This window comes from Emydura macquarii, unplaced genomic scaffold, assembly GCF_026122565.2.
Source record: "Emydura macquarii macquarii isolate MOO-44397 ecotype Brisbane River unplaced genomic scaffold, CSIRO-AGI_Emac_v2 contig_2924, whole genome shotgun sequence".
NCBI classification, from domain to species: Eukaryota; Metazoa; Chordata; order Testudines; family Chelidae; genus Emydura; species Emydura macquarii.
In genome coordinates, this window is record NW_027133061.1 from 5,460,642 (window position 1) to 5,487,231 (window position 26,590).

At 55.8% G+C, this 26,590-nt stretch overlaps 2 protein-coding genes across 2 annotated transcripts in view; both read left to right on the top strand.

Moving 5' to 3' along the window:
- The window catches only part of CASQ1 (calsequestrin 1), a 29,074-nt gene extending 15,945 nt beyond the window's left edge, over nt 1-13,129 (top strand). Inside the window, exons 7-11 of the mRNA XM_067569667.1 lie at nt 3,847-3,892; nt 6,843-6,897; nt 7,566-7,666; nt 10,953-11,027; nt 11,784-13,129. Coding sequence (XP_067425768.1) covers nt 3,847-3,892; nt 6,843-6,897; nt 7,566-7,666; nt 10,953-11,027; nt 11,784-11,939 — 433 coding nt within the window. The 3' untranslated portion in view covers nt 11,940-13,129. The remainder of the gene's footprint in view (nt 1-3,846; nt 3,893-6,842; nt 6,898-7,565; nt 7,667-10,952; nt 11,028-11,783) is intronic.
- An 11,099-nt stretch (nt 13,130-24,228) lies between these two features.
- Nucleotides 24,229-26,590, top strand: part of PEA15 (proliferation and apoptosis adaptor protein 15) — a 35,879-nt gene continuing 33,517 nt past the window's right edge. Inside the window, exon 1 of the mRNA XM_067569674.1 lies at nt 24,229-24,579. The gene's annotated coding sequence lies outside the window, so the exon portion shown is untranslated. The remainder of the gene's footprint in view (nt 24,580-26,590) is intronic.

Consider the following 26,590-nt stretch of genomic DNA (forward strand, 5'->3'; position numbering starts at 1 on the left):
TCATGCCAGTGTCTGAAGTTGGGCACCTGAAATCACCAGGCTTTTGAAAACTGCCATTTTAATCGTGCCGTGCCTCAGTTTCCCCATCTGTAGCATGGGGTTATCAATCCTGCCCTGCTTCCCTGGGGCGAGTTCAATCACAGCTGGCAAGGTGCTCAGCTGCTGTGGAAGGGGGAAGAGCATAGGACAGCGGCTGAACCAGGCGGGATCTGCAGTAAGTTGTGATGGCGGGGGACCATTCTCAGGGGGCTAGCTCCCCTCGTGACAGAGACAGCGGTGTTTGGGTGTGGAAGGGCACGGTGTGTCGTGCCATGGAGCCAGGGAGTCAGTCGCTAGGTGGAGTTACAGTCCATCACCTTGGGGTGTAACAGGGAGCTACAGTCGGTCAGAGGGGTGAGCTACAGTCGGTCACCTTGGGGTGTAACAGGGAGCTACAGTCGGTCAGGAGGGTCAGCTACAGTCCATCACCTTGGGGTGTAACAGGGAGCTACAGTCGGTCAGGAGGGTCAGCTACAGTCCGTCACTTGGGGTGTAACAGGGAGCTACAGTCGGTCAGGAGGGTCAGCTACAGTCGGTCACCTTGGGGTGTAACAGGGAGCTACAGTCGGTCAGGAGGGTCAGCTACAGCTGGTCACCAAGAGGAGCGACAGCCACTTTGGATTTCGAGCTGCTGCTGAACTTGCTGAGAACTGCAACTGGCTGCCACGGGGCATTAGTCAGTTGCCATGAAGACTTCGTTGCCATGGGGAGTGAGTCCATTGCCATGGAGAATGAGTTAGTTGCCATGGGGAGTTAGGGTTGATGGTGAGGGGGAGCTACAGTCCATCCTGATGGGGAGACCTAGCAGCTTGCCGTGGGGAACAGCGCTGCCCGGGACAGCGAGAAGAAGCTGGGCCCGTAGACCCTGGTTTCCCCCATTGGATGCCTGTGGCTAGGGCTGGGAGAAACATTGGTCCAGCCTGACAACAGCTCTGTTTCTACGGCTGCAGCAGAGCAAGGAAATTCTCCTGCTGCCGTAGAAACATGGCACTGGGTGGGCACAGAGTCTGTCTCCCAGGAAGGGGCTCGGCTCTCGGTTATTTCCTGGGGGCTCTGTGGAGCGAGAGGCCCCTCCTCCCTCTAAGGGACCTTCCGCCCCTCACCCCCCACAAATCCATTCATTCTCCCTGCCACACCCAGACACTAGCTAGCCCTGATAGCCAGAGCCACGCCTCGAGAGACGTCCTGTCCTCCACAAGGGGGGAGATGCTGTGATTTCCAGGGGGCAGGGCCATGGGACCTTAATAATTGTCTCCCCCAGCTGCCCACGCCACGCCTCCTCCCCAGACAGCTCCACCCATTTTCCCCCAGCCCAGGTTGCCTCTGGAGCCCCTGGTAGGAAGGGAGTTGATGGCTGCTTTGTCCCTCTGTGACTCTCCAGCACTGGGGATTCTGCAGCTGGGGTTGTGCCTGGGCGGGAGCCTGCCCCATTGTCCTTCTCCTCCGTGTCCCCTCTAGAGCCCTCCCAGGGGAGATGCAACTCCGCAGCTCTGACCATCGCTCCCTAAATATCTTATGGGGTTTACGCAAGGAACGGGGATGTCACTTTGGGGTCCTGGCCTAATTCCCACTTGGATCATTACATCCCTGCCATGCACGTTCAGTTAGAGACAGGATTCCCCTTCATTTCCTGCCCTAAACTGCAGTGCGGTGTTGCTGTGTGGCTGCTAAACAACAGCTGTGTCCCGCCCCAGAGGTGGCTGCATTTCAGCCGTGGGTGAGTGAGCCCTCAGCAACATTGCTGTGTGGCTGTTAAGTGACTACACTGCCTCACCCCAGAGGTGGCTGCATTTCAGCAGCAGCCCGAGCATAATCTCTGCACACAGGGCACGCAAAGCACAGTGGATGGGGGCAGCTTGCCTGGCTGCTGCCCATGCAATCTGAGGATAAAGAGACTCCAGCATCCAGTGCTATGGAGCCAACACTCACATCCCTACAGAAGGGAAAGGAGCTGCTGTGGAGATTCATCCAGCCTGATTCTCTCCCCCGTCCTCGCCTCTACAATAACCCTCCCCAGACAGGGCCGGATTTACACCTTACACACCCCTAGGAACAGCATCTTCAGCAGCCCCCCTGCCTACAGCTGACCTTCGTGTTTTCCACCCCAGATCTGCGTGGGGAGGGAAGGGAGAGGGGTTGGAGCGACTGCCTTGGCCAGCTCTGGGTGGGGGGAATATGCTCACCCTTGGGCTCCGATTTCTGGCTTGGATAGGGGGTGGGGCCACAGGGGGAAAGGAGGAGCAGGGGGCAGGGCCAGAGTTCCAACGCTCATGCGGGACCCCCAAATTGGCCGGGGCCCCTGGGCATGAATCTTGTTGGCCCGGGCGGGAATCCACCACTGTTTAGAATGCCCCTAGGCACGTGCCTCCTGTGCCGAACTGGAAATCCAGCCCTGTCCCCAGAGAGCATGGAGCAGGCACCAGGGTCCTGTCGCCAGGGTAGCGAGTGGAGAAGGGTGTGACCAGAGTGTGCTGCACTGTGACTATTCCCTGCTTCTTGGAGAGCAGAGTGTAGATTAGAGCAGCCCTGAGGCTTCTCTAACTGAGACTGGGGCTGGGCGGCCCCCTGCCCAACCCTACAATATGGGGAGCTGAAAGCCAGGATAACCCCCCTGTCCAGGTGCAGGAACTGAAGAGCTGAGCATCTGGGCCCTACGTTTGGAGGTCAGAAGGAGCCCCCCATGCTCATCTAGCCTGCCCTGCATCACGCAGGCTGGAACACCTCCGCCCGTGACTCTAAGAGGCTGTCATGCTCGCTGTTCCCCGGGCCCGGGGAGCGAAGGGGTTAGCTGCCCAATGCCGCACCAGAGCAGATTGCATTTCTGGACAGGGATGTCCCTGATACATTGTCCTGGCTGCCTCTTCCCTCTAATCCCCATCGGATCAAACTGCCGCTCCCCTCCCTCCCCCGTCAGTGACCTCAATACAGAGCAGCCAGGAGAATGGAAACGCAAGGGACAGGAGCGATTCAGGAGCCCCCTGCACGGAGGCCTGGCTCCCAGGAGCACAGGGCATGGCTCTGCAAAGGGCGGTGGATCCCCAGGGCCAGCTCCTGTGCGGAGCCGCTCTCCTTCCGTTCCGTTTTATTGCCATTGCGCCCGAGAACCTGCGCCTCGCTCCCGGCTCCCATTAAACGCTGGCAGATCAGGGGCTTTGGTTGCTATGGCAGCTGCTCTTTATTTCATCAGCGGGCTCGGCAGTTACTTAAAGACTGGATTGTGTTTGAGTTTGTGCTGCTTTGTTCCCTTTGAACCTCTCCATCTGCCTTTGTCTCTCTCGCTGTCTCCCCACTACTTGTTGCGAAACTTGGAGGAGGCTTTCGAAGCTCAGCACAGCACAAGCACAAGCCCCGTGGCTGGGTTCTCCCACCCCAGGATACAAGAATCAAACCTCATGAGTCCTAACGCCCAGCCCTGTCCTCTAACCACTAGATCACACTCCCACCAAGATCTGGCAATACACTAAGAGTCCTGACTCTTCCTCCCTGTCGCTTAACACCATACCACATTGCCACTCTTGGCTGGGACTAGAACCCAGCAGTCCCGACTTACAGGTCCCCCTGCTCTAACCATTATACAAGCCTCCCTTTCAAAGCCAAGCTCAGAATCCAGGCCCTGTGACTTCCAGTCCTCTGCTCTACCCAATAGAAATGAAACCCTAACGAGGAGTCTTGCATCATGGAGGAGCCTAGGTCTTAGCTGATGCTACCCAACTGCCCAGGGCCTGCCTGATGGGGGCTGGCCTGGTTTCTGCACAACTCCGTTCCCTCACACACACCCTCAAAGCAGCCTCCGTTATTATCTTGCAGGTCAACACTGAGGAAGCTCCAGCCAGACAGCATGTATGAGACCTGGGTAAGTCCAGAGCACGCCTGGGGACACGTGAGTTTAGTTCTGTGGCATGGCCAGTCAGGGGCACGCACAGTTCCTGTCTACCAGCCATCTAACCCACCAGAGCATGGCACTGAACCTTCACCATGAGCCCTCTAGCGTCCCTCCAGCCCACTCCCCCCCGCACAGCCACGCAGAACGACGTGCTGTGAGTAGCCTACCCAGGACACCTGAACCCATACTGCACCAAACCCTGGAGAACAGCCCCAGGCAGCAATCCTGGACTGACGCCCCCTAGGATAGACTAGGTGGGATCAAACAGGTCTGTCCTTATCTCTGATTTGTTTTGAATCCTGAATTCATACTAATTTCTCCCATTTTCCTTAACTCGGGTCAATCTCCTGTGGAAGTCATTGGGCCCAATCCTTGCTGAACCCTTAACTCTTTGGGCCTGATTCTGCCATGGCCTGTATTTTGCACCATCATTTACATCTGTGTGAAGTGGGTGTGGAATGTTACCATATCAGAAGGGCAGCGCTGTACACCTGTTTTGCACTGAGGTATATGACTGCACAAAGGGGGAGGGGAGGGGAGGGAGAATCGGACCCGATAAATTAAGGACTCAGCCAGGATTGGGTCCATTCTTTATATGGTTCCTTAACTGCACTACACAAATTTGTGACCACATTCTTAGCTGACGTAGAGCTGGGTGGCGCCGGTGACATAAATGCTGCTACACTGATTTACATCAGCTGAGGAGCTGGCTCTTAAAATCTTTATGAAAAAAATCCATGTAATCTCCCATGGATTATGCCCTTTAAAACATAAAGATGACTCATGTTAAATAGTCAGTGGAAATTAGGTGCCTAAATACCTTAGGCTCTGGGCCGCAGTGTCCAGCTGTTTGGGCCCAAAGTTACTGGTTGTTTGGGGAAGCTTGAGGGGAGTGATATGTTAAGGATTTTATAAAACTAATGTTAAGAGAAATGATTTCATGGATATTTTTTCTCATTTCCCTCAAAACAATTTTCTGTCTGGACTGAAACACTTTTCTGTTTCTTCAGCAGCTAAAAGGCAACAGCTTTGGGCTGGTGCAGGAAAAGAGGAAAGTGAGATTGACTAGCCAACAAGTAGAAAGTGAAATTGACTAGAAAACTGACCTGAAATTGATAAGAAAGTGAAAATGAGCAGATACTGACAGCATAAATTAGATGTTTTACATGCATTCTGTTTTAACAATCTGCCATGGTATCTTTAGCACAGGGAAGAGAATTTGCTTTCTAAACAATACAGGGGCCCAATTTTCAAACTAAAATTTTGCATGCACAGAGATCTGTGTGTGTCTGTGCACATTTGCCAAAGTGTGTGCGTGAATGTATCCTTGTATGTGTGTATACACAACTGTGACCATGGTCGCTGGGGGTGGGGGACACACTGAGATTGCACAGTCAGGGCAAAATGCAAAGAATGGGGCAGATGATTCACAAAACTGGTAGTTATTCTAATAATTAGATTAACCAAGCCAGCAACAAAACAGCTTCTACAATACCTTGCTGGTTACCCAGAGGCCAAAAACACAGCTCCCTTAAAGCAATCCAGCCTTGGGCTCCCTCCCAGACAGCCAAGTCAAATATGGTGAGGATTATTTAAAATCTTAGTCACCATATATAAAGTTCTACCAATCCCAGGAGCTCAGACTCATTACCCACCAGGTCAATGAATATTTCAGGTCTTACCCAAATACACGCTTACGGTCAATTCTTCTTAACTAAACTAAGATTTATTAATAAAGAAAAGAGAGAGAGTATTTGTTAAAAGATCATTATACAGACAGACATGAATAAAGTTCTTAGGTCAGCTTTATAGTAGAGAGGGTAAGCTGCCCAGCTGCAAAAAGTTCTTTCAGAATCAGTTATAATAATTGGTTATAATCCAATAAGCAATTCACATATGGAGTTTGTTCACAACAACAAAGTAGGAACACTTCCATAACGGCATGTGTGTATATTTGCATGTGTGTTTTTGCACATGCATGTAGATTTCTGTGCATGTGAATCTTTGGGTGTACCTGGGCACATAGGTGTGTTTTCACAGGAGGCTCTGAGCATACACTGTGCATATGGCCGTGTATGTACATCAGTGTAGTGGTATGGGGTAGGCATGTGGCTGTGGGCAGAGAGAATCCTTGGGTGTTTCAATATGGATATGTACATATGCAGGCTTGCAGGTGGCTCAGGGGTGAATTAGTGCGTGCATGCATGCACACGTACAGAGATGGGTTTGCAAGTGGCTGTTTGCATTCATAGCTGCATGCCAGAGACTGAACAGGTGTGTTCTGAGGGTGTGATTATGTAAGTGTGTTTGCACACTGGCAAAGGAGTGGGCATAGCTGTTGCCAGTGTGAAAAGATGGGGATAGGGTGTATGAACATGCTTGCATGTGTGTTTGTATGTGCTAGTGTGTGAACGAATGTCTGTGCCTGATTGCTAGTGTGTGTGTCACGGTGTGCAGGGGGTATAAACTTGCACTTGGAGTGTGAATTATCTGTGTCCTTATTGGCCTGTGAATAGGCTGTGTACTGATGCATTCAAGTGTGTGCTGGCTGTGAATGTCTGTGTTGAGGTGAATGAAGTGTGTGAGTTTGCACTAGGGTTTGCATTGGGGCACGGATGAGTGTGCATGGGGTGTGTGAGCTTGCACTAGGATTTGCATTGGGGCGCGGATGAGTGTGCATGGGTGTGTGAATGGGGTGTGTGCGCCTGCATTCACATGTGTGCAGGGCTGTGGATGCGTGTGTAAACCTGTCCATCTCCCAGCTGATCCTCTGACTCTAACATGCTCGGCACCTCCCTCCTCCCCATTTGCACGGGGGGTTCTGCCGGTGCCGCACACCGACACCCCCCCACACAACGGAGCTGGCACAGGCAGGCGGAGGCTCCCGGTGACCAGTGACTCTTTCTGCTCCACTCCCCAGGAAGACGACATTGATGGGATCCACATCGTGGCCTTTGCAGAGGAGGACGACCCTGGTAAGAGCAGCCGCTGATCTCTGGGCAGGACTCAGAGCGGCGGAGTAGAGCACATGGGGCACTGCGCTCCCCCAGGCAGGGCGCTGTATAGTCCCAGTGGGGCACGGCATCCTGCAATGAGGGGTGCTTGACGGTCCCAGGCGGGGGCGCTATATGCTCTGAGGGGCACTGCTCCGTTACAGGGCCGGGGGGTGGGTCAGGGGTCCATGGTGGGATGCAGAAGTCCAGCTGCTGGCAAAGGCGCATGGCAGTGGGCGGGGGCAGCGGGAGCAGGTGGGGCTGGCACCCCTGAAGGTTGGGCAGGGGGAAATAGACACATGAACGTGGCACCGGGGCAAAGGGGCAGCAGCAGGTGGGGATCAGGCTGTGTCTGATTCATTGCAAGGTGGGTATCATCTCCACCCCCCTCCTCCCCCCCCGCTCCTCCCCAACCTGCCTCTGAGCTGGGGTGCTCAGGGTGCTTCAGGGATGTGGTGTGGTCATAGGCTGGGAGGGGTCTGGAGTCACATGACAGGGGTATTATTGCCGGGGGGGGGGGGGAGAGGTAAGAGGGGAGGTGGCTTGGGAGGCCCCTCCCCCTGGAGCTCCCAGCGCTCAGCATGGCTCCCGGGGCAGCAGCCGCTTGCCCTTGCCCTGGTCCCTCACCTGCCTGCTCTCTCTGGGCGCAGATGGTTACGAGTTCCTGGAGATCCTGAAGGACGTTGCCCAGGACAACACAGACAACCCCGACCTGAGCATCATCTGGATCGACCCGGAGGAATTTCCCCTGGTACGTGAAACCCAAGTGTTCTGGAGCCACTGTCCGGAGACAGGGCTTCCTGGTGGCCAGCAGGAGGCATAGGCGCAGCCTCGGGGCTGAGGGTGTAATTGGTGAGAGACCCTCTCCTGCCCTTCCCAAGGGCCTGTCTGTCCAGTAATGAGCCACCCCGCAAGGAGATCCTGCTGTAAGACACCTGGAGCTTGCCTGCTTCCGCCTCCCCAGAGCAGGTCGCAGCCACGGGCGGGGCCACACGGCAGAAGAGTAAAGAGTAAGTGCCAGATCCAGCCCTGGTGTAACGGCACGGACTCCAGCACCCATACCCCAGGGATGAACTTGGCCCCGAGCTGTAACAAAATCCCTAGGTACTGTAGGGACACGAGCTTTGTAAATGCTGCCTGCATCATCTCCAAAGCCTGAGTACCAACCTCAGGGCAAGCTGCTAGGAGCCAGACGGCTGTGAGTCCCATGCTTAGATTTCACTACCATAGTATCAAGTGAAAAATCCTCACGCACTAGAACAGCCTCACCGTGGAGTCACAGACAGTCCCCTGTGGTACTCAGATCTATCTCACCACCCTGGTGAGTTTATCTTTGTGATAGTTTGTCCCTTACCCCAAGAATCACTGCATCACATTCAGGTTATGCCCAGTCCCAAAGGACCAGTCACTTACCCCAGGTCAGTTGCACCTGAGATCTCACACCAGTGACAATGCTTGTAGTGTTGTCGCCAATCCAATAATAAACTATATGAAGATAGATTAAACAGGAAAAGAAAACAAGAGAGAGATATTTACAGGGTTAATCCCGGGACACATAGACACACAAATGAGTTACAGTCTTAAGTGTCAAAGGTAATAGAAACTTCTATCATAAGCAAGCGCTATCTGTCCGGTAGGGCTAACCTAGGCTAAGCAGCTGGGGATCTCTTGTTTATGCCTAGAAAACCTTGTCCCCCCCAGAGTCTGAGCAACACAGAGACCCAGTTCCCTCTTGTTAGGTGTTTTTATCCCTTAGCCACAAACTCAGCCGATGGGAGGAATCCACTTGTGTGACTCGTCTTCACGGAGGGAGGGGAGAACAACCAACATCTTTTGTCCTCTTAACATCCCACAATCTGGTGTCAATGGACCCTTTCCTGTTGGGCAGGATGTGACACCTTCGGTTGCAGATCAGCACTTCGCACCAGTTAATGTCTCTCTCCTGTCTGGTGATTTACACAGTAACAGAAGCTCACAGTACAACCTCTCCAGTATTACCATACAAAGTAGGGTACAGATGTTATAAGGGAGATTAATGCTGGCAGCATCTCACCAGCTTTCCATAACCGCTAAGCACATTCTTATAATCCTATTCTAACAGTACTCACACACCAATGAGCGCGACTGATTCTAACTGGGTATCTGGCAGTGGTCAATTGAGACATGGGGACTTTGGCATGAACTGGCTCCTGGTCTGCCAGTGTTATGACAGATAGACAGACAGACAGACTCACTGCCTGAGCACATGGGTACTGCATGGTTCCGGCTGACCGGCAGCGCCCCGTGACTTTCCAGCACACTGACTGCACCTCTTCTGTGACAGCCAGGAAGTACATGCCAGCTCCACCCCACCCCTGGCAGACATGGTCGGACAGACACTGGGCACTGTGGGGACGCAGCCCGGGGGACAGTAGGAGAAATGGTCAGACCTTGTCCTCACTAAGGCAGAAGTCACACTCAGGGCGGACTGGAAACACCCCAGACCTGCCAGACCTACCGCCCCTTGACCCTCGTCCCAAGGATCCATTAGGCAACATCCCCTGCACTTCTCTCTGCCCGGTGGGGACCTGTCACATCCGCCCCAAGCTGCCCCCAGATCTCCACGGCACAAACACCCCATTGTGCTTCTGTACTCACACAGCCCACAGAGCTTAGCACAGAAGGGTGCAGATGTCCCTCTCCATATATCACAGTGTGAGCAGTGGCAACCTGCTGCAAGAAGTCCCTTCCCCCAGCCACTCCAGCCATCCCTGACACAGTTGTGTGGTGATGCAAGCAGACATACGAGAGAACCCAGGGGTGTGGGATGTGCCGTGCCACACCAAAATAGCACATGTACTCAGTCATTCCTCCCATCTCCTTATCACGGGGCAGCCCTGGCTGAGACATACTGACAGTGCATCCCAGGAGCTTTTGTCTGGTCCAGGAGACACAATTAAGGTTGTGGGGCAGGGCTGGTGTTAACTCTGTGTTTCCTGGTTTTCAGTGGATTAAATGGAGAACTCAATGTTCTGGACGGGCAAGAAGCAGCAACGGGCAACCTTAACTCTGGATTAACACATTTTTGGGCAATGGATTGATAGATGGAGAGTGACAGAGAGATGGGTGTGTTTGGGGATAGAGATCTTATATTCACAGGTGGTAGTTGACTGTGTTCTTGGAGCCCCAGCTGCTCCGTAGAGCTGCTGTCTGCCAGCAGACCCTCCCGAGAGAGCAGGGGTTCCCAACTCCACCTCCTACCCCACAGGGTAAGGTGACCATATGTCCTGTTTTGGCAGGCGTCGGGACAGTCCCCTTTTTAAGCCCTCTCCTGGCCTTCCTGACATTTTTGGCAAAACTGAGCATTTGTCTCGTTTGCTCTTGGTCACTGATCATCAGTTGGCAAGATCAAATGGGACAAATGTCCGGTTTTGCCCAGAAAAAGTGCGGTGCGGCCCCTAGCTAGGAGCGGAGGAACGTGCAGTGGGACGAGCAGACACCAGTCCTGTTGGGGGGGAAAGGAGAGAGGGCTCGGGTCAGTCCCGCGTAGTGTCCCATTTTCCTTTTGGGAAATATGGTCACCCTACCTCGGGGTGAATGTGCCGTGGGTGCAGAGGGGCTAGCTGGGGGTGGGATCCAACCCATTCTGTAGATGGCACTGGACAGCAGAGGCTGGGAGTTGGAGCTAGGAGGAACCACAGCGTCTGTCTCCCTTACAAATCCCTGTTCTTATTTCATCTGCTTCCCTTTGCCCATCCCAAGGGAGGATCCGGCCTGGTGCCAAACATTTTCCCATTCAGCCTTCAGGCTGCTCCAAGCCAGTCACACCATCTGGCTGCAGATGGTGCTTTTAGAGCATGGAATAAAATGAGTAGGGGTGTGTCACTGCTGCCTTCTACTGGATGAAACCTGAACAGTTCGATGGTGTGTCATAAGCCCTGTCGTGCTAACAACTAATAGGGAGTCTCCGTTATCTCAGGTGGCGGGCACCAGGCTGCAGAGTAGGCACGGTTTTGTCACCATGTTCACACATCTTTGCTTTTGTTCTCCCCCTCCAGCTGATCCCCTACTGGGAGAAGACGTTCAGCATCGACCTGTCCCGGCCCCAGATTGGTGTGGTCAACGTCACAGATGTGAGTATACGAATATGCCGGGGCCGCCCGTCTGTCTGTCTGTCTGAGCTGGTCTGTCTGGGAGTCAGCCTCTCTGCCAGTCCCTGGGGATGTGAACCTGCTGGGTGGGACTGGGGCGCACGGCGCCCCGCCTCCCTGCACCCTTCATTTCAAACGTGTGCTGGAGCTACACCACAGCCCTGGGAAAATCAACACGGCTGCAGCCCAGCTCGGGGACACGCTTCCAACATGCTTCGGTCCTGTGTGTTCTGCACAGATTGGTCTGTGTCAGAAATGCCCTGGCACCGGCTCCACTTGGCATCTTCGCCTCCTCTGCACAGCTGCTGATCTCTGTGCCCCGCGGAGGGCAGGGGAGGGAGCCCTGCTTTGCACTGCGCCACAGAAGGTCCCCGCCCAGCCTGGAGCCTGAATGAATTACGGGAGAGGCCTGGAGGCCCCTGTTGATGCCCAGATCTGGGTACGTCTCAGACTGCCGCAGGGCCGGCTTTGCCCTGGTGTCGGTCCAGCTTGCTCCAACCCCAGCGTTCGCAGGGGCAAGGGAAGCTCAGTGTCCATGGCCTGATCCTCGGCTGACAATGAGGGCAGGGCAGCTGTACATCCTGGACATTGGTCTTCCTGGGATCCGAGACCTGCTCCACTTGTCCCCCGGAAAGAGACTGGCCACGCCAGATCCGGCACCGGCGGTGACCCTGTCTCCAGCCTCTGGGCCACCCTGCCCCCCCTCACTCCTTCCCTCCCCCCCTCCTTCCCCCTCAGGCCGACAGCATCTGGATGCAGATGGACGATGAGGACGACCTGCCCTCCTCAGAGGAACTGGAGGACTGGCTGGAGGACGTGCTGGAGGGGGAGATCAACACAGAGGATGATGATGATGATGACGACGACGATGACGACGACGACGACGATGATTAGCTGCCACGGCCTCTCTATGGGCATTCCCCAGCCCCATCGGCCGCATGAGGCCAGGCCCTGCCTGGGTCACACCCGTGCCACCCCACTGGGGTCTCAGGGGTGGGAGTGACGGCAGCGTTTGGCCCGCGGCCGTGCTAGCGCAACGAAGGCCACCAGACTCTAGCAATCACCTGTTTTTATATGGATCCTACTGACATCCCCCATCCTCGCGCTACCCCCTGCAGGACGCTGACTCCAGTGGGGGAGATTGGGCCCACCGGGGACGAATCCCCCCCCCCCAATAAAGCCTGTCTGTCCCCTCTCCCTCCCTCTCGCTCTGTGCCATCCGCTGACTGCTCGGGCAGCGTGGAGCGGCCCATCTGGATTTTTATCGTTTGAGTCCATAACTGCCAGGTCCCCTGTCGTGAGTGTCCCACTCTGCCCTTTGTGTTTCACTAGCGCCTCCCCCCCCCCAGCCTTTCCCTTCCCCACAGCAGAGCCAGGAGAGTTTGCCCTTTCCCTGCCAAGGGGCAGATGTTCACCCCGCCCAAACCAACTGTTGAACGGGGAGAGTTTCAAAAGCACCAGAGGAGCCCAAGTCCCGTTGGCTTTCATTGTGCTCTTGAAACCCTCCCCTGAATTTGCAGAGGGGAAGTTAGGCCATTGCAGCCCAACTGGAACATCGCAGGTTAGAACTCATTCCCTCCTCTCCTAGAAAACAAACCCCGTGAGCTAAAGGAGAATCCCCATTCTCCCTCAGCTCTATAGGGCTCATGACACACAGTAGACCAGGTCCAGTTCCACCCATTAGAGGGCAGCTGTATCCTGTAAATCCATAGTCAGTTCATTACAACGGGTAAATAAGCCTGCAGGCAAACGAAGGCCAAATCAGAGGAAATCTGTCCCTTAAAATCACCGTTTGCCAACCTGAGATAAAAATCCACTCTGAGTGCTTCCCCTGCTCCAAAGCCAGCTTGTCCTTTCCCCAGTGTCCCTGTGGGGACTTTTAATTGGCGATCTCTGCTGGTTCCATCGCAGCACAACACCCCCCTACCTCTCCCCACGGAACAACACTATGTTCCCCCCCACACACATATGCCCTCCCTTGCAGGGGAACAGCCAATGTACAATTTGTATATTTTTAAACAACTTTGTACAGATCAATATTGTAACAACCAAAACGATTAAAAATGAACAGTGAGAACCACAAAGGGCTTTCGGATTGTTTTATTTATTTGGTTCAAACAGTGAGGTGGGTTTTTCCGGGACCTGGCTGAAGATGCCAGGACTGGATTCCCAAGACACCAGAGACTTTATGGGTCCAGGTTACTGGCAAGATGGCACTGAGCCAAAGTTTGGAGGCTGTAGGACCCAGCCGCTTTTGAGCCGGATGTCTGAACTGGGATCTTTGTTAAGACCGTCCCGTGCGTGAGACGGCGGCGAGGACACCGCTAGATGATCAGTAACCGAGCTCATTCATGGGTTACCTTGTAATTATTAAAGTAAGAGTTTGTTAGCCAAGTCGGGCGTAGAACTGTGGTGACTGGGTTTTCCTGCAGTGGTCTTCGAAGAGCACCGACCGGATCTCTCAGGGCGAGCCCTGCTCCTGTGGAATCAGGGAGCAGAACGAGGGGTGACATGGTAAAAAAATCTCCCGGCTTGGTGGTGGCATTTACTATCCAACCCCAGGGCATAGGTACCCCAGGGGTGTGACCATTTGAATTTGGTAGTTAGGGCCTGGCTGTGAAGAATTTAGAATGAACATTAAACAGTTTCCTCGTTTTAACAATATTTTTTCGTGAAAATGTTTGGGGGTTTCTGAGTGAATTCAAAATGGAAATTTTTCAGTTTCCTTCCCTCCCCGCCCCCTTTTCACCACCGGGAGAACAAGGAAGAAAAACCAAAAGGAAAATTCGAATTTTTTTGTTTTGTTCTGAAGCTAAAGGATAACGGTTTTCATGGTACTTCGTTTCAGCAAAACGTTTCGAACAGGAGCCATTTCCGCTTCGTAGTTTTCATGTCTTTCAAAGTCAGTTTTCATCCCCCAAAAAACTGGCCGGCGAAAGAATTTTGACCAGCTCGACCCCCCCACGGGTGAACTTTCCACTTGATTTTGGGTGTGGAATAAACACGGGCACAGCAGCACCCATGGGTGCCAGCCCGTGGCATCGCTGCGGGAGCTGGGCCTAGCATCCAACCCTTGGCCCGCTTAGAGCTGACACCTCCCAGTCCCCTGCGTGTGGGTCTGAAGCCTTCGGCCTCCTGCATGGAGGAGGGGGAGGGACACACCACACCCCCTGGGCTGCACCAAGGCTCCTGCTAAGTGGCGGGTAGGAGAACCTGGACTGGCATGACTGGCGCGACTCCTCGCTGCTCCCCTGTGGCTGGCGTTGCCAAGGCTACCAGGTCTACGCTACGTTAACTGCAGGCTTTGAGCGATGGCCCGGCTCAGACAGCCCAGTGTGATGGGGCAGGCGGGGAGGGCTGTGTCGGGGGGGGTTAACATATGTTCGGGATGTGCATGCCTTCATGAACCTGTACAGGGGTGTGCGTGGGTATTTGCATGCACTTGTACGTGGGCATGAGAGCGAGGCTGGGGACAGAACCGCAGAGGCCCCATTAGCAAGCCTAGCTCCCCCAGCATGGCGTCCCGGGCCCCACCCCTGCTAGCCCTGCTGCCATTTCCCCATCTGGGGGCTGGGGCAGGGCCCTGATCTCTCTCCTCTTCCGTTGGCCTGACAGAGCCCCTTCCGCGAACCTCAGGGAGCACGGCCAGGCCCATCTGCTGGTGCCGACTGCTGCTGAAGTCCGATCTGACCCCAGCTTGGGATGGCAGCTTGGTTCTGTGCATCGCTCAGCGGACGGGGCTGGCGAGCTCCGGACACCAGAGACCGCACGGAGGGGGCACTGGCCTAGCAAGTCGGGATCCCATCTCAGGCCTGGACTGCAAAGTCGTGGGGGCATCCACAGCTCTGAGCCGGGTTGGCGCCAGGTACAGAAGCTTCAACGCCAGGGGTCTTCAGGTGGGTTCCCGAAACCCACAGAACCCATCAGTTCTAGCAGATGCTGATTCCCCCGCATCCCCTGCGGGGCCTGCACCGGACCTGCCGGCTCCAAACAGAGAGGCCTCTGCCTCCTGAGCTGAGGGAGATCAGCTTGCAGGCCAGCAGTAGAAGTCCTTTATCCTCTCTGTGGGAAGCCTCATGACTTCTCACACGCCTAGAGCTGGGGCAGGGCAATGAGCCAGGGATGTTTCCGGTATGTAATAACACACAGTGCACCCCTGAGCATGTGTAGCCATCTATGAGTCTGCTCCGGGTGAGCCAAGCCACAGCTGACTCCTTAGCTCAGCCTGTTGTAACTCATGGGTGTGACCGCAGAAGTCCTGGGTTCGATCCTCCAGCACCCTGTTGTCTTAGCTGCTGCCTGACTTTACAGGTACGCACCCGGGCTGCTGCAGTAGAGACAAACCCCCAGCCTGGCACTGGCTGGGAAGAGCGCTGAGCATTTCAGAGGGCGTCTGTGTGTGGCAGCACATTCTCTGCACTTGACCCTGTCCGCTGTCCATTCGCAGCTATAAATTAAATATCAGCTCCTGGATGGGGCCATGTGAAATTGGAGCTGTGTGGGGCCAGGGCAGCTTTGCTTTCCGCTGGGAGGGCGTTCGCCATGTGGGCAAAGCACCCTGCGCTGCCTGACGGAAGGGGAAATGACTCAGATGCTCCCCTGCACACAGGGACCAGTCAGCGCCACGGGGGAGGAAGTAGCCTGCCAACACAGCGATGCCCCTGCCTTGTGCGTGACCATGATCTGATCCCTGGACTTTCAGCACCAGTATCAATCACAAGATATCCTGCTTAGCAGTACTAGCCTCTTATCCCCTTGTGCTGTCCACACTAGAGGGGCAAGTGACACACCTGGTGCTAATGTGGGACTCAGAGGAAGTCCCAGGTATTAAATAACGGAACCCAGGTATTTTTGTACCTAATTGTATTCTCAGCTCAAAGGTCCCTGGACGAGGCAGCATCCGCCCGGCTCCCTAAAGGCCTCCCATCAGGAGCCAGATCATCTTGTCCCAAGCTGGCTTTGTGTCTGTGCACGACTGCTCACTTCTGGGTGGATCAGAGCTTCTTCAGTGTGTGTCATAGTCCCTCCACTGTTCACAATGATTCTACACATGGGCTTTTAGAGCAAGGGGAGCCAGGTTCCATCCCTGTGGCTGACATAAAACGCTGAGCAGCTTCTCATCTGGTCCTGGGCACAATTCAACGGCCTGGTTTTTTAGCCTCGGAAGCCCACTAGGTACTGCAGCAGCCCCGCTGTGCCCCATGTCGACAGTGTCTCAGGCTGGGGCCAGAGTGCACGGCCTGTGCCCGGTGACACTCCTCCCACTGGAAACCCATTGAATCTCGTGCACCCCCTGGCCACAGGACGACGGCTTTCTCACCAGCCCACCATTGGCTTGTTCTTGGGCTGGGACAACCGAGGGTTTCGTTGTCCCAGCTTGTGGGTTAAGGCGACCTGTGTTGCTGCTAACCGCAAGCTGGGCCCTTCATGTACTTAATACATCCAGAAGCCATACCAAGGTGGCTGCAGCATCAATGCCTGCATCTGTCCCTCCTTTACTTCTCCCTCCCCTGCATATGTGAGCAGGAATTCCTGCAAGAGGCCCAGGGCGGTCTGTGCCGGAGCACTGGGGAGGCGCTATCATCTTCCCAGGTCAGGGCATGAGCCAACCACTCAGCAAAGGGGTCAAGAGGGGATTTTTCCCAGGGAAAGGGTCATCCCATCACTGCAGGGACTCCTGCACCTTCCTCTGAAGCAGCAGACTGCAGCCACTGTCAGAGACAGAATACCTGGTCAGAGCCGGTCTGGCCTTTCCTAGGCCTAGTCAATTTCACCTTCTGTGCCTAGTCAATTTCACCTTCCCTTCCTCATGCTCTAACTACCCAAGCACTTCCTGTGCTGGGGTTCCCAGCGCCAAGGCCGGGTTTACATGTAAATAAATAAAAAGTCTCTATTATATAAAAGGATTTTAAAATTAAAAATTCATGAAGCCGTCTCTGCGCTGTTAACATGGGGCTCCGTAAAGCCTTTTAGGTGTTGAGCTACTTGGTTACAGCAGGGAAATGGCAGACCAGAATTGTGGGTTCTGTGCCCAGCTCTGGGAGGGGCGTGGCACTGAATAGTTAGGGAGTGGCATGGGGGAACAGGGGCAGGAATCCTGGGGTCTGGCTCTCATAGACTGATAGACTTTGAGATCAGAAGGGACCATCATGACCATCTTGTCTGACCGCCTGCACATCGCAGGCCACAGAACCTCGCCCACCCTCTTCTGTAACAGACCCCCTAACCTCTGACTGAGTTACTGACATCCTCAAATCATGATTTAAAGCCTTCGAGTTACAGAGACTCCACCGTTTACACTAGTTTAAACCAGCAAGTGACCTGTGTCCCATGCTGCAGAGGAAGGCAAAAAAAAACTCCAGGGTCACTGCCAGTCCGAGCAGGGGAAAATTCTTTTCTGACCCCAATATGTTGATCAGTTCGACCCGGAGCATGTGGGCAAGACCCACCAGGCAGACACCTGGGAAAGAATTCTCTGTAGAACGTACAGCTTCTTAGCCCATCAAGTGTCCTGTCTCTGCCCATCGGAGATATTTGATACTAGCCGTTACCGATGGGCTATATGCCATTGTAGGCAGCCTCATCGCACCATCCCCCCCAAGCTCAGTCTTGAAGCCAGTTAGGTTTTATGCCCCCCCTGGAAGGCTGTTGAAGACCATCACTCCTCTGATGGTTGGAAACCTTTGTCTAATTTCAAGCCTAAACTTGTTGATGGCCAGTTTATAGCCATTTGTTCTTGTGTCCACATTGGTACTTAATTGAAATAACTCATCTCCCTCCCCTTATGTTTATCCCTCTGATGTATTTATAAACAGCAATCATATCTCCCCTCAGCCTTCTTTTGGTTAGGCTAAACAAGCCAAGTTTCTTGAGTTTCCTCTCGTAAGGCAGTGTGATATGGCGAAGGCAGAAGGCTGTAGGAAAGTGGTTTTTTTTTTTGTTTTTTTTTTTTTTTCTCAATCATATCCTTTATTTTTCTATACCTTTTCCTCTTAAAAATGTTCAGCATTGATACATAAGCACATAAAGTGAATCATTTGCATATGGTTGTCCAGATTGACACTGATTAACTGGTTTATATTTAACTATATATTTTTTAAAATAAACTTAAAATAAGTTTCATTTTTAAAAAAATACCTACTAAAAAAGTTAAAACATGCTTTCGGGCAGTGATCTCACATTCCAAATTTGTCATGAAGCAAGTTTTTACAGACAAGTGTTGAAGGCAGATATATAAGCCTCAGAATGCTCCGGGCTCTGTTCCCTGCAGTCTAGCTGAGGGTTGTTAGGGGGGCAATTAGGAGCAGCTGGGGGCAATTAGGGACCAGCCAGGTGCTCCATAAAAACCCTCTGCCCCAAACAGACAGAGCACAAGCAGGAGGGGTAGGAGTGCTGTGCTGTGTGTGTGCTGTGTGCTGTGCTGTGCTGTGCTTAAAGTGGAGGAGCAGAACAGAGTGCAGAGGCCTGTGGACAAACAAAGGTATCTGTGCTGTGCTGTGCTCAAGGAGCCAGAATGAGGGGGGGAATTAGCCCAGGGGAAGACAGTGCAGCTGGGAAGACAGTGCCAGCAGCACATAGCTGCCTCTCATAGGGCCCCTGGGCTGGGACCCGGAGGAGCGGGTGGGCCCGGGTCCCTACCCCCTTCCTTAGGGAAGATGGGGTGACTGGACACACCCTGGCCCACTAGAGACAGTACGAGCGTGGGACCCACTAGAGGGGAGCTGACGGCTGCCACAGCAGGTTTTCCATTCCTTTGATAATCCTAGTAGCCCTTCTCTGCACCTGTTCCAGTTTGAATTCATCTTTCTTACACATGGGAGACCAGAACTGCACACAGTATTCCAGATGAGGTCTCACTTGTACCTTATATAACAATACAAGGTTTCCCTGTTGCTACTGGAAATACCTCACCTGATGCCTCCTGGGGTCGCATTCGCCTTTTTCATGCTTGGGGCTCATAGTCATCCTGTATTCAACCCATATGTCCCAGCTTGTAGCAAAAATTCTTGCTCTTAGTCCCTACATGCATGACCTCACACTCCCCCTTTTGTGCCAAGGTCACGAATGAAAATGGTGAATAAAATTGGCCCCAAGAGGGGAGGGCTGTCCAGGGGTTAGCGATGGGCAGGGGAGAGTCAGGACTCCTGGGTTTTATTGAAGCCAGTGGGCAAACTCTAAGGATCAGGCCCAGTCAGTGTAGGATTGGGACCAAGAGGGGAGCACAACCGGGCCAAACAGGAATCATGGGGCTCAGCCACTGATTGGGAAGGGCCCTTAGAAAACTATCTGCAAAATTTACTGCAGGTCCCCATCCCCCTGCCCTCTGCTTGCTGCCCCCTGGTGTCTGCTGTTCTAGTTCACCCGGAGGGCCCCACAGACTCTGGTGCTGTGCAAAAGTGATGCTTCCTGCAAAGCATCTCCTGCGGCTGATGCTGCTGGTCCCCGGCCACTGGCAGCTGTTTCCCCTTTGGAGTCAGTGGCCACAGTTTCCTGGCCAGCCACTTTTTGCAAACCACGCATCCAGGAAGCAGGGGGTAGAGAGGACGGCATTTGCATCTGTAGCTGGGAAATGCCCCAGATCTTGCTCCGCCCTGGGGCGGGATGGGGGGCGAGGCAGACTGCACCACACAACAATGACTGATCTCATGATGCCCCAGCAGCCGCGATGGTGGAAAGCGGATGACGCTCACTTCGAATGAAAGATCTTAATGAAGAAGCATGTGAAATTTTGGTGCCATCAGACGGAAAACCTGATCTGAGGGTTGGAGTTGAGAGGCGCTGGCAGAGCTGGGAATGGGGGGGGAGCCCAGGGCTGGGGTAGCAGAGAGCTGGGGGGTGGGATTGACGGGTATCGGCAGGGCTGGGGAGCGGAGGGGGTGCAGCTCATGGCTGGGATAGCAGAGAGCTGCGGGTCAGGATGGAGGGGTAGTGGCAGAGCTGTGGCAAGGTCCCTGGTGCACTTGGGCTCTTGGATTCACATCACTGCACTGCTGTTTAACCCAGCATGGCCACGTCTGGCTGGCGCAGCTCCCTGTCACAGGCATTTCCTGCAGCACCCTCACACGTCCATTCACACACACACTGTGCATGGAACTGGCTCCCAGGGGAAGTGCCAGCCCCATTGTTCTCCTGTCACTGCACATGGGACCAGCTAATCTCCACAGAGAATCACCCCCCTCTCACACTCACCAGTCAGCAGGGCCTGTGCCTGGCTGGTGAGCTCAGCTGAGCCTGCGGCCAGACATCGCCTGCCCTTGAGGCTGTCACATCACCAGGTGCAAGGGCAGAGGCTCCCCTAGGACAGTCCCACCTGGCAGGCAAACAGGGATCTAGCCCTCCATGACCCTCTGGGGAGACACTATGCAGGCCCTAACCACTGGGAGCTGTGGGCTTGGAGAGAGGAAGCTGGGTGAGGGGAGTGAAAGGAGAAAGTGGATGGCAGCCATCTCACAGAGACTGTCCCCCGGCCCCGACACGGACCATCCGATCAGAGGCAGAGCCACACCTGGATCCACTTGCAGGCTTCGCCTGGCAGCCTCATCCGTGGCTCTGGATCCGGGGTCCGGGCACCCAGAGGCAGGATCTCTGTGCTGCTGGCTGGTCCTGGGAAGGGCAGTGCATGCAGAGAGGGGCCCAGGGGATGAGGCAAAGGGACAATACCACATGACTCTAACAGGTGCTCTGGCCTGGCCTAGCTCCCACCGCAGGGGCCAAGCACCACGGGGCCGAGCTGGCCCGGAAGGGACGTCTGGATTTGAGAGTCCCTCAGTCTGGCCTGTAACGAGGCTGCGGCTCGCCAATCCTGCCATTCGGGGACCTTCAAACTCATGCCAGAGGGATGGGCTGATCTCTGACCCTTCCAAGGTGGGAGCAGCTTCCTGAGGAGAGCTTTCCCTGGAGCCTGGATCTAAATACCCCGCTCTGGCTCAGGCACAGGGCATGGGAGCTGGATGCAGGAACCCCGGAGGCAGGTTCCCCGGCCTGGCTTATACAGGCCAGACTCGATCAGAAGGGTCGAGCGTCCCAGCCAGACAGCCCAGGCGAAGGTCCTTTCCCATGGTGGGAGCCAGAGAACAGCCACAGAGACAAGGGGCCCGATGGGTTTGGGTGCTTAGAGTCGCTAGGAGGCCAAGGAGAAATCCCGCTCCCCAGGAACCGGCATCAGGCAGGAAAGGCTGGATCTCTACCCCGGGGGACAACGTGTTTCCAAGGAGGGCCAGGGGCTCTGTGCTGCAAGAAGTGGAGTAGGGGGCTCATAGGGGGCACGTTCCTTCAGTGAGTGCAGACCCCAATGCCCCAGTGTGACACTAGGGGGCGCTGCGCTATAGGACGCAGGGTGAGGGCTCAATAGGGGGTGCTCTCCCCTAAGTCAGCGCTGACCCCACTGTGGTGCTGGACTGGCTGCCTGCTGGGTCAGATGCATAACCCATAACCCTGCCCTCCCAGCCCCATTTTCACAGGCATTGAGGTGTTGGGGCCACATTCTGCCCGAGTAAATTCTCCCAGACATTTACACTGGACACAAGCTGCTTCTTTACTTCTTGTCCTAAACTATAATATTGTTCCGTGCTGTTAAGCAGCTGCCATGCCCCACCCCAGAGGAGGCTGCATTTTTCAGCATTGGATGGCGTGACTTCTTTTACCCACTTCCCAGCCTGCCTCTAGCTGTGTTTGTAAAGCGCTCTGTGGTCCTGGGCCGGAAGCAGAGACCCCTGGGCGGGGATGGGTGATGCTGGCTGAGCTGATTGCGGTAGCAGGGGCAGTAGACATGCCAGAGGACGCCCTGCTGCCGTCTCCTTAACGCTGTCGTCTCTCGTGAAAACACTTGGAGATGGGATTAGGGTGTTTGTGCAACACCTCCCATGGAGTAGCACTGAGCGCAGCTGGCAGAGGGGCCGGGGGCAGCGGGCAACGCCCAGCACCAGGCCTGCACAGAGCACCCACAGAGACCCAGCTCACCCATGGTGTCCGCCCAGGGACTACAGCCCCACACAGGCATTGCCGGCCTCCTTTTTCCTGGGAGAAACCCCAGGGGGCCCAGATAGATAGATAGATAAATAGTTGGGATCTCAATGTCCCTGGCCAAGTTTAACCCCTCCATGGCTTTGCTCCAGCTGCTCCCCCTACACGTCCCCTGGATGCACTCCTATCCCACTCCCCGCAGCCTTCCCTCCCCCCTGCTGGAAGAAGCTGGGGGGGGACGGGACAGGGACTGGAACAGCTGTGACCCCCCCCCCATGGCCAGCCCTCCTGCCCTGCTTCCTACAGCGCCCCCTGCTGGGAGGGGCCAGGACTGGCGCTGCTGTGAGTTCCGCATAGCCAGCACATCCTACACCATTCCGGAGGATAGCAGTGGCAGCCTTCCAAACAGCTGTAGCGCTTGGTTCACATCATCTAGGAACTGCAACTGGCAGCTGCACAGGAACTGATTCCAACCTCCCCGGCTGGAGCTGGCAGCAGATCCCTGCACTGCAGGGCAGAAGCTAATGCAGCCAGGCTGCTCCTTTCCCCCTGGTGCCCCAAAACTCATCCAGAAACCTGGGCCCCATTGTCATGTCCTCGCCCAGGGCGGGACCCAGGCCTGGGTTCAAGTGCCTCAACAGCAACCGCCGGGGTAAACCCACAGGGTCTGAGCTGCTTGCTAAAATAAACCCTGATGTCATGTCTCTCAGCCAGCCCCCCACCTCCATGCTTGGGGGGAAGTGAAAGGCCATCCTGGCCCAGTTCCTCCTTTCGGTCTCACTCTCACACTACTCGGATCCTGACGGGGTTTGTCAGCCCCTCCTGATGCGGGGAAGGTGGGCGAGATGGGCTGTTTTTGTGGCAAACACAGGAACGGCTTCTGCAATCATGAAGGGGCTGTGTGGGTTGGGGGGAAGGAGACTTAGGGCTGCAGAAGGGGGGGGGAAGGAGCCAGGTTGGGGGGCTGCACCTCCTGGCAACGGGTCGCAGAGTCTGTGTGGTTCTTTAGATGCTTCCTTTTCACTGCCCAGCTCCCTGGGCCAGGGTGAGGAGCACAGAAACTCATAAGCAAACCCTACAATAACACACTGGCATGTGCCCACCTGGAGTCACCATACAATAGCAAAAGAGCGTATGCGCTCCTGTGATCAGAGGTGCCTCGCGATAACAAACCAGATATTGCAGCTCAGTGATTTGACAGCAACAAACAGCGGAGCACCTTACTGCAACAAACCAGTGAGTGCAGCCTTTTGTTGATGGGTGACCCTACAATAACAAACTGGAGAGTGCAGCCTTTCATTGCTGGGTGACCCTACAATAAACCGGAGAGTGCAGCCTTTCATTGCCGGGTGACCCTACAATAACAAACCAGTGAGTGAAGCCTTTCATTACTGGGTGACCCTACAATAACAAACCAGTGAGTACAGCCTTTTGTTGCTGGGTGACCCTACAATAACAAACCAGTGAGTGCAGCCTTTCATTTCCGGGTGACCCTACAATAACAAACCAGAGCTCACAGCCCTGGCTAACCAGCTGTCCTTTGTGAAGGGGTGATGATGAATGGCCGATGGATTGGACTCTCCATCTCAGATACTGGGGGGCTCTCTCCTCTGGGGATTGGCGCTGAGTCACCCTTTGGAATCAGAAGCTCTGGCCCACTGGGTTTGTGTCCTGCTGGGGAGGCAGGAGCAGCGGCTGCCCCTCCTGGCCCTTTGCTTTGTCCAGCTTTGTTGGAAAGCAGAAAATGGGGCAAACCGGACTGGAAGCCCAGGCAGAAAACCAGGGGGTCAGTTCCTCAGCTGGTGTAAAATCAGCGCCCCCTGTCCCCCCCACTGAAAGCTACAGCGCTGCCCCCATTTGCACTAGACTCCCCCCGCCCCCCTCAGAAGACGGGGCTGAAACGAGATGCGAAATCCAGCCGCCCGGGGCAGCTGTGATTTGCATCTCGGCCCCTTCCCCAATGAACTGGTCAGTTTCACTTTCTGTTCAGACGGTGGCCCCGGCTCTGTGGCTTGGGCCGGGGGAGGGGGAGAGGCGGGGGGCTGGGCTGGGCTGGGCTTTCCGAAGGCACCTGGGGGTTGGGATGCTCGCGTCCCCCTCCGCCCAGAGCAGCACACACACGGTGCCCGCCTGGAAACTCGCAGCCCGGCCGGGCAGCCCCGACCCCCGGCGGACACCAGCCCCTGTAATTCGGTGTCTGTCTGGAAGGCGGGGGGGGGGGGGGGGCAGCGCGTGGAAGGGGCGTGGGCTGCCAAGGGTTAAATTCTTTCGCCGAGATTCCTCCTCACTCCGCCGCGCCGATCCCAGCCGGGGCTGGGCGAGGAGGATCCACACAACAAAGCCGCCTTCTCCCTCCCTCGCTCGCTCGCTCGCTCACAGGCGCTGACATCACCCGGGCGCTCCGAGCCGCCTGCCTGCCGGGACTCCGGACTCCGGCGAGCCTCCCCGGATCGCAGCCAGGCGCGGCGGGACCGCCCCGAGCCCCAGCCCCACGCCGCAGACCGGCCCCCCCCCGAGGGTCTCTCTCTCAGCGCCCGGTGTCCGCCGGAGCCGAACCCCAGCCCCGGAGCCGGTAAGTTGGTGGCGCCGGGCGGGAGCCCGGGCTGGCGGGGGAAGGACTCGGCGGGGGGCGTTGTCTGGTTCCCAAAGTCACGTCTGGACCCAGGAGGGTTCCCCCCCCCCGCCCCCCACCGGCGCCCGCCAGCTCTGGGGTTGTGCGCCCCGGGCGCAGGCGGGCGGCGAGGTCCGGTCCCCTGCGCGCCGCTGGAGAGGGCGCGGGGAAGGGGGGGCGGCCTGTGTGTGTGTGTGTGTGGGGGGGGGAATCAGGGTTTGATTCACCCGCATGGTCCCCGGGCCCCTCCCGGCTCCTGCTCCAGGCCAGCCGCCGTCTGCCCCCCCCCCCCCCAGGCCTTTGGGGGTCAGTCTCCCCCGAGCGTCCGGCCGCCGGGACGAGATCTCGCCTCCACCGGGAGACGCTGGGCGCCCTCCGCCCCCAAGGACGGAGCGGAGCGGAGCGGAGCGGAGGCAGAGCCCGGCCCGGCGCTGGCTGATGCCAGGGAGGGGCTGGCAGTGCCTGGGTGTCTCGGCAGCGCTGGGCTGGCTGCGCGGCCAGCTGGGAGCAGACGCTGCTGTTGGGCGTGTTGGCGCTGTAAGGGTTAAAAGCAAACCGCAAAAGCGCCCCCCCCCCCGCTCCTAATTCCCCCCTCCTGCCTCGTGCTTGAAGTTGCAGCACCCCCTCTCTGGTGTTGTTTATTAGGGTGTATCAGGGCGGGGCTGGCTGAGCTCAGGCCCTGTTGTGCTCGGTGCTGTACAAACAGGAGAGCTCACAGGATCCAGAGAGGAGGCGCTGGGACAAATCTGTCCTGCTGACTCTCCCCTGGGGGAACGGCCAATCCCTCCCTGTCCCCATGGAGCTGCAAATCCACCCCAGACCCAAACATCAAAGCTTCTGGCAGTTGCAAGGTTGGCTCCTGTCCTGCCCAGTTTTCACTTCTGTGGCCACCCTTGCTACTTTCCCGGCCCAGCTGCAGCGTTTGGATGGGACTTTCCCCCAAAGATTTGGGGGGGGGGGGCAGAATTGCAGGGCTCGGGGCTGCCCGGAGTGGAAGTGGTGAAATCCTTGAGGCAGGCGAGTACCTAAGCCGCGGAACCAGCCATTTCACGACCGCCAGCATGATGCGGTGTCTGAATGTGGAAGCTGCTGGATGGGGCTGTTTTCTGCTCGGGAAGTGGGGGTGTCCCGTGGCAAATGTTTGGGCGTGCCCTGGGGCCCGTTTTCAAAGGAAACGTCTGGGCAACGTAGCGCATCGGACCCGTTCTGGAGGGCAGAAAGCAACGTGGGACCCCGGGAACGTGAAAAGAAGGCTGTGTTTGCGGAGACCTGGGATCAATCCCTGCCTTGGCAACCTTGCTCGACTGGTTTCATCTCCCCACCTGTAACACGGTGGCAGTGTCTCTCCTGTGTCTGGCACGTCTATTTCAATTGTAAGCTCCTTGGGGCAGGGACTCTGTTTATGTGCCAAGACGGGGCCCTGGGCTGGGCTGGGCTCTCTGGGTGCTACCGTAACACGCGTAGTAAATGCTATTATTAGTATCTCCCCTCTAAAATGGGGAGCATGAGCCAACTCCTTTGCGAAGCACAAACTTCCAGTGCCACACACAGCATGGGGGTGTCGCCCCGCGAAGCCAGCTTTCCCAGCTGTTCTGGGAGCCCCTTAATGCTATTTACTGAGAGTGCAGCAGGTACCCTGGGGTGAAGCTCCTAACTGTGCCAAATCGCTGGCTGCTAAAAGGCACCTGTGGGTTCTTGGGAGGCATAGTCAATATGAGGCAGTGGGGTCTAGGGGTTAGATCTGTGGGAGTCGTGGGGTCTAGGGGTTAGATCTGGGGGAGTCAGGACTCCTGGGTTCTATCCCCAGTCCTGGAGGGGAGTAGGGTCTAGATGCTAGGGCACAGGACTGACTCAGGGCTCCTGGGTTCTAACCCCACCTCTGCTACTGACTGTGTGTGACCTTGGGACTGTCATGTCATCCGTGCCTCAGTTTACCCATCCATCACATTGGGCTGATGATACTGAGACCTGC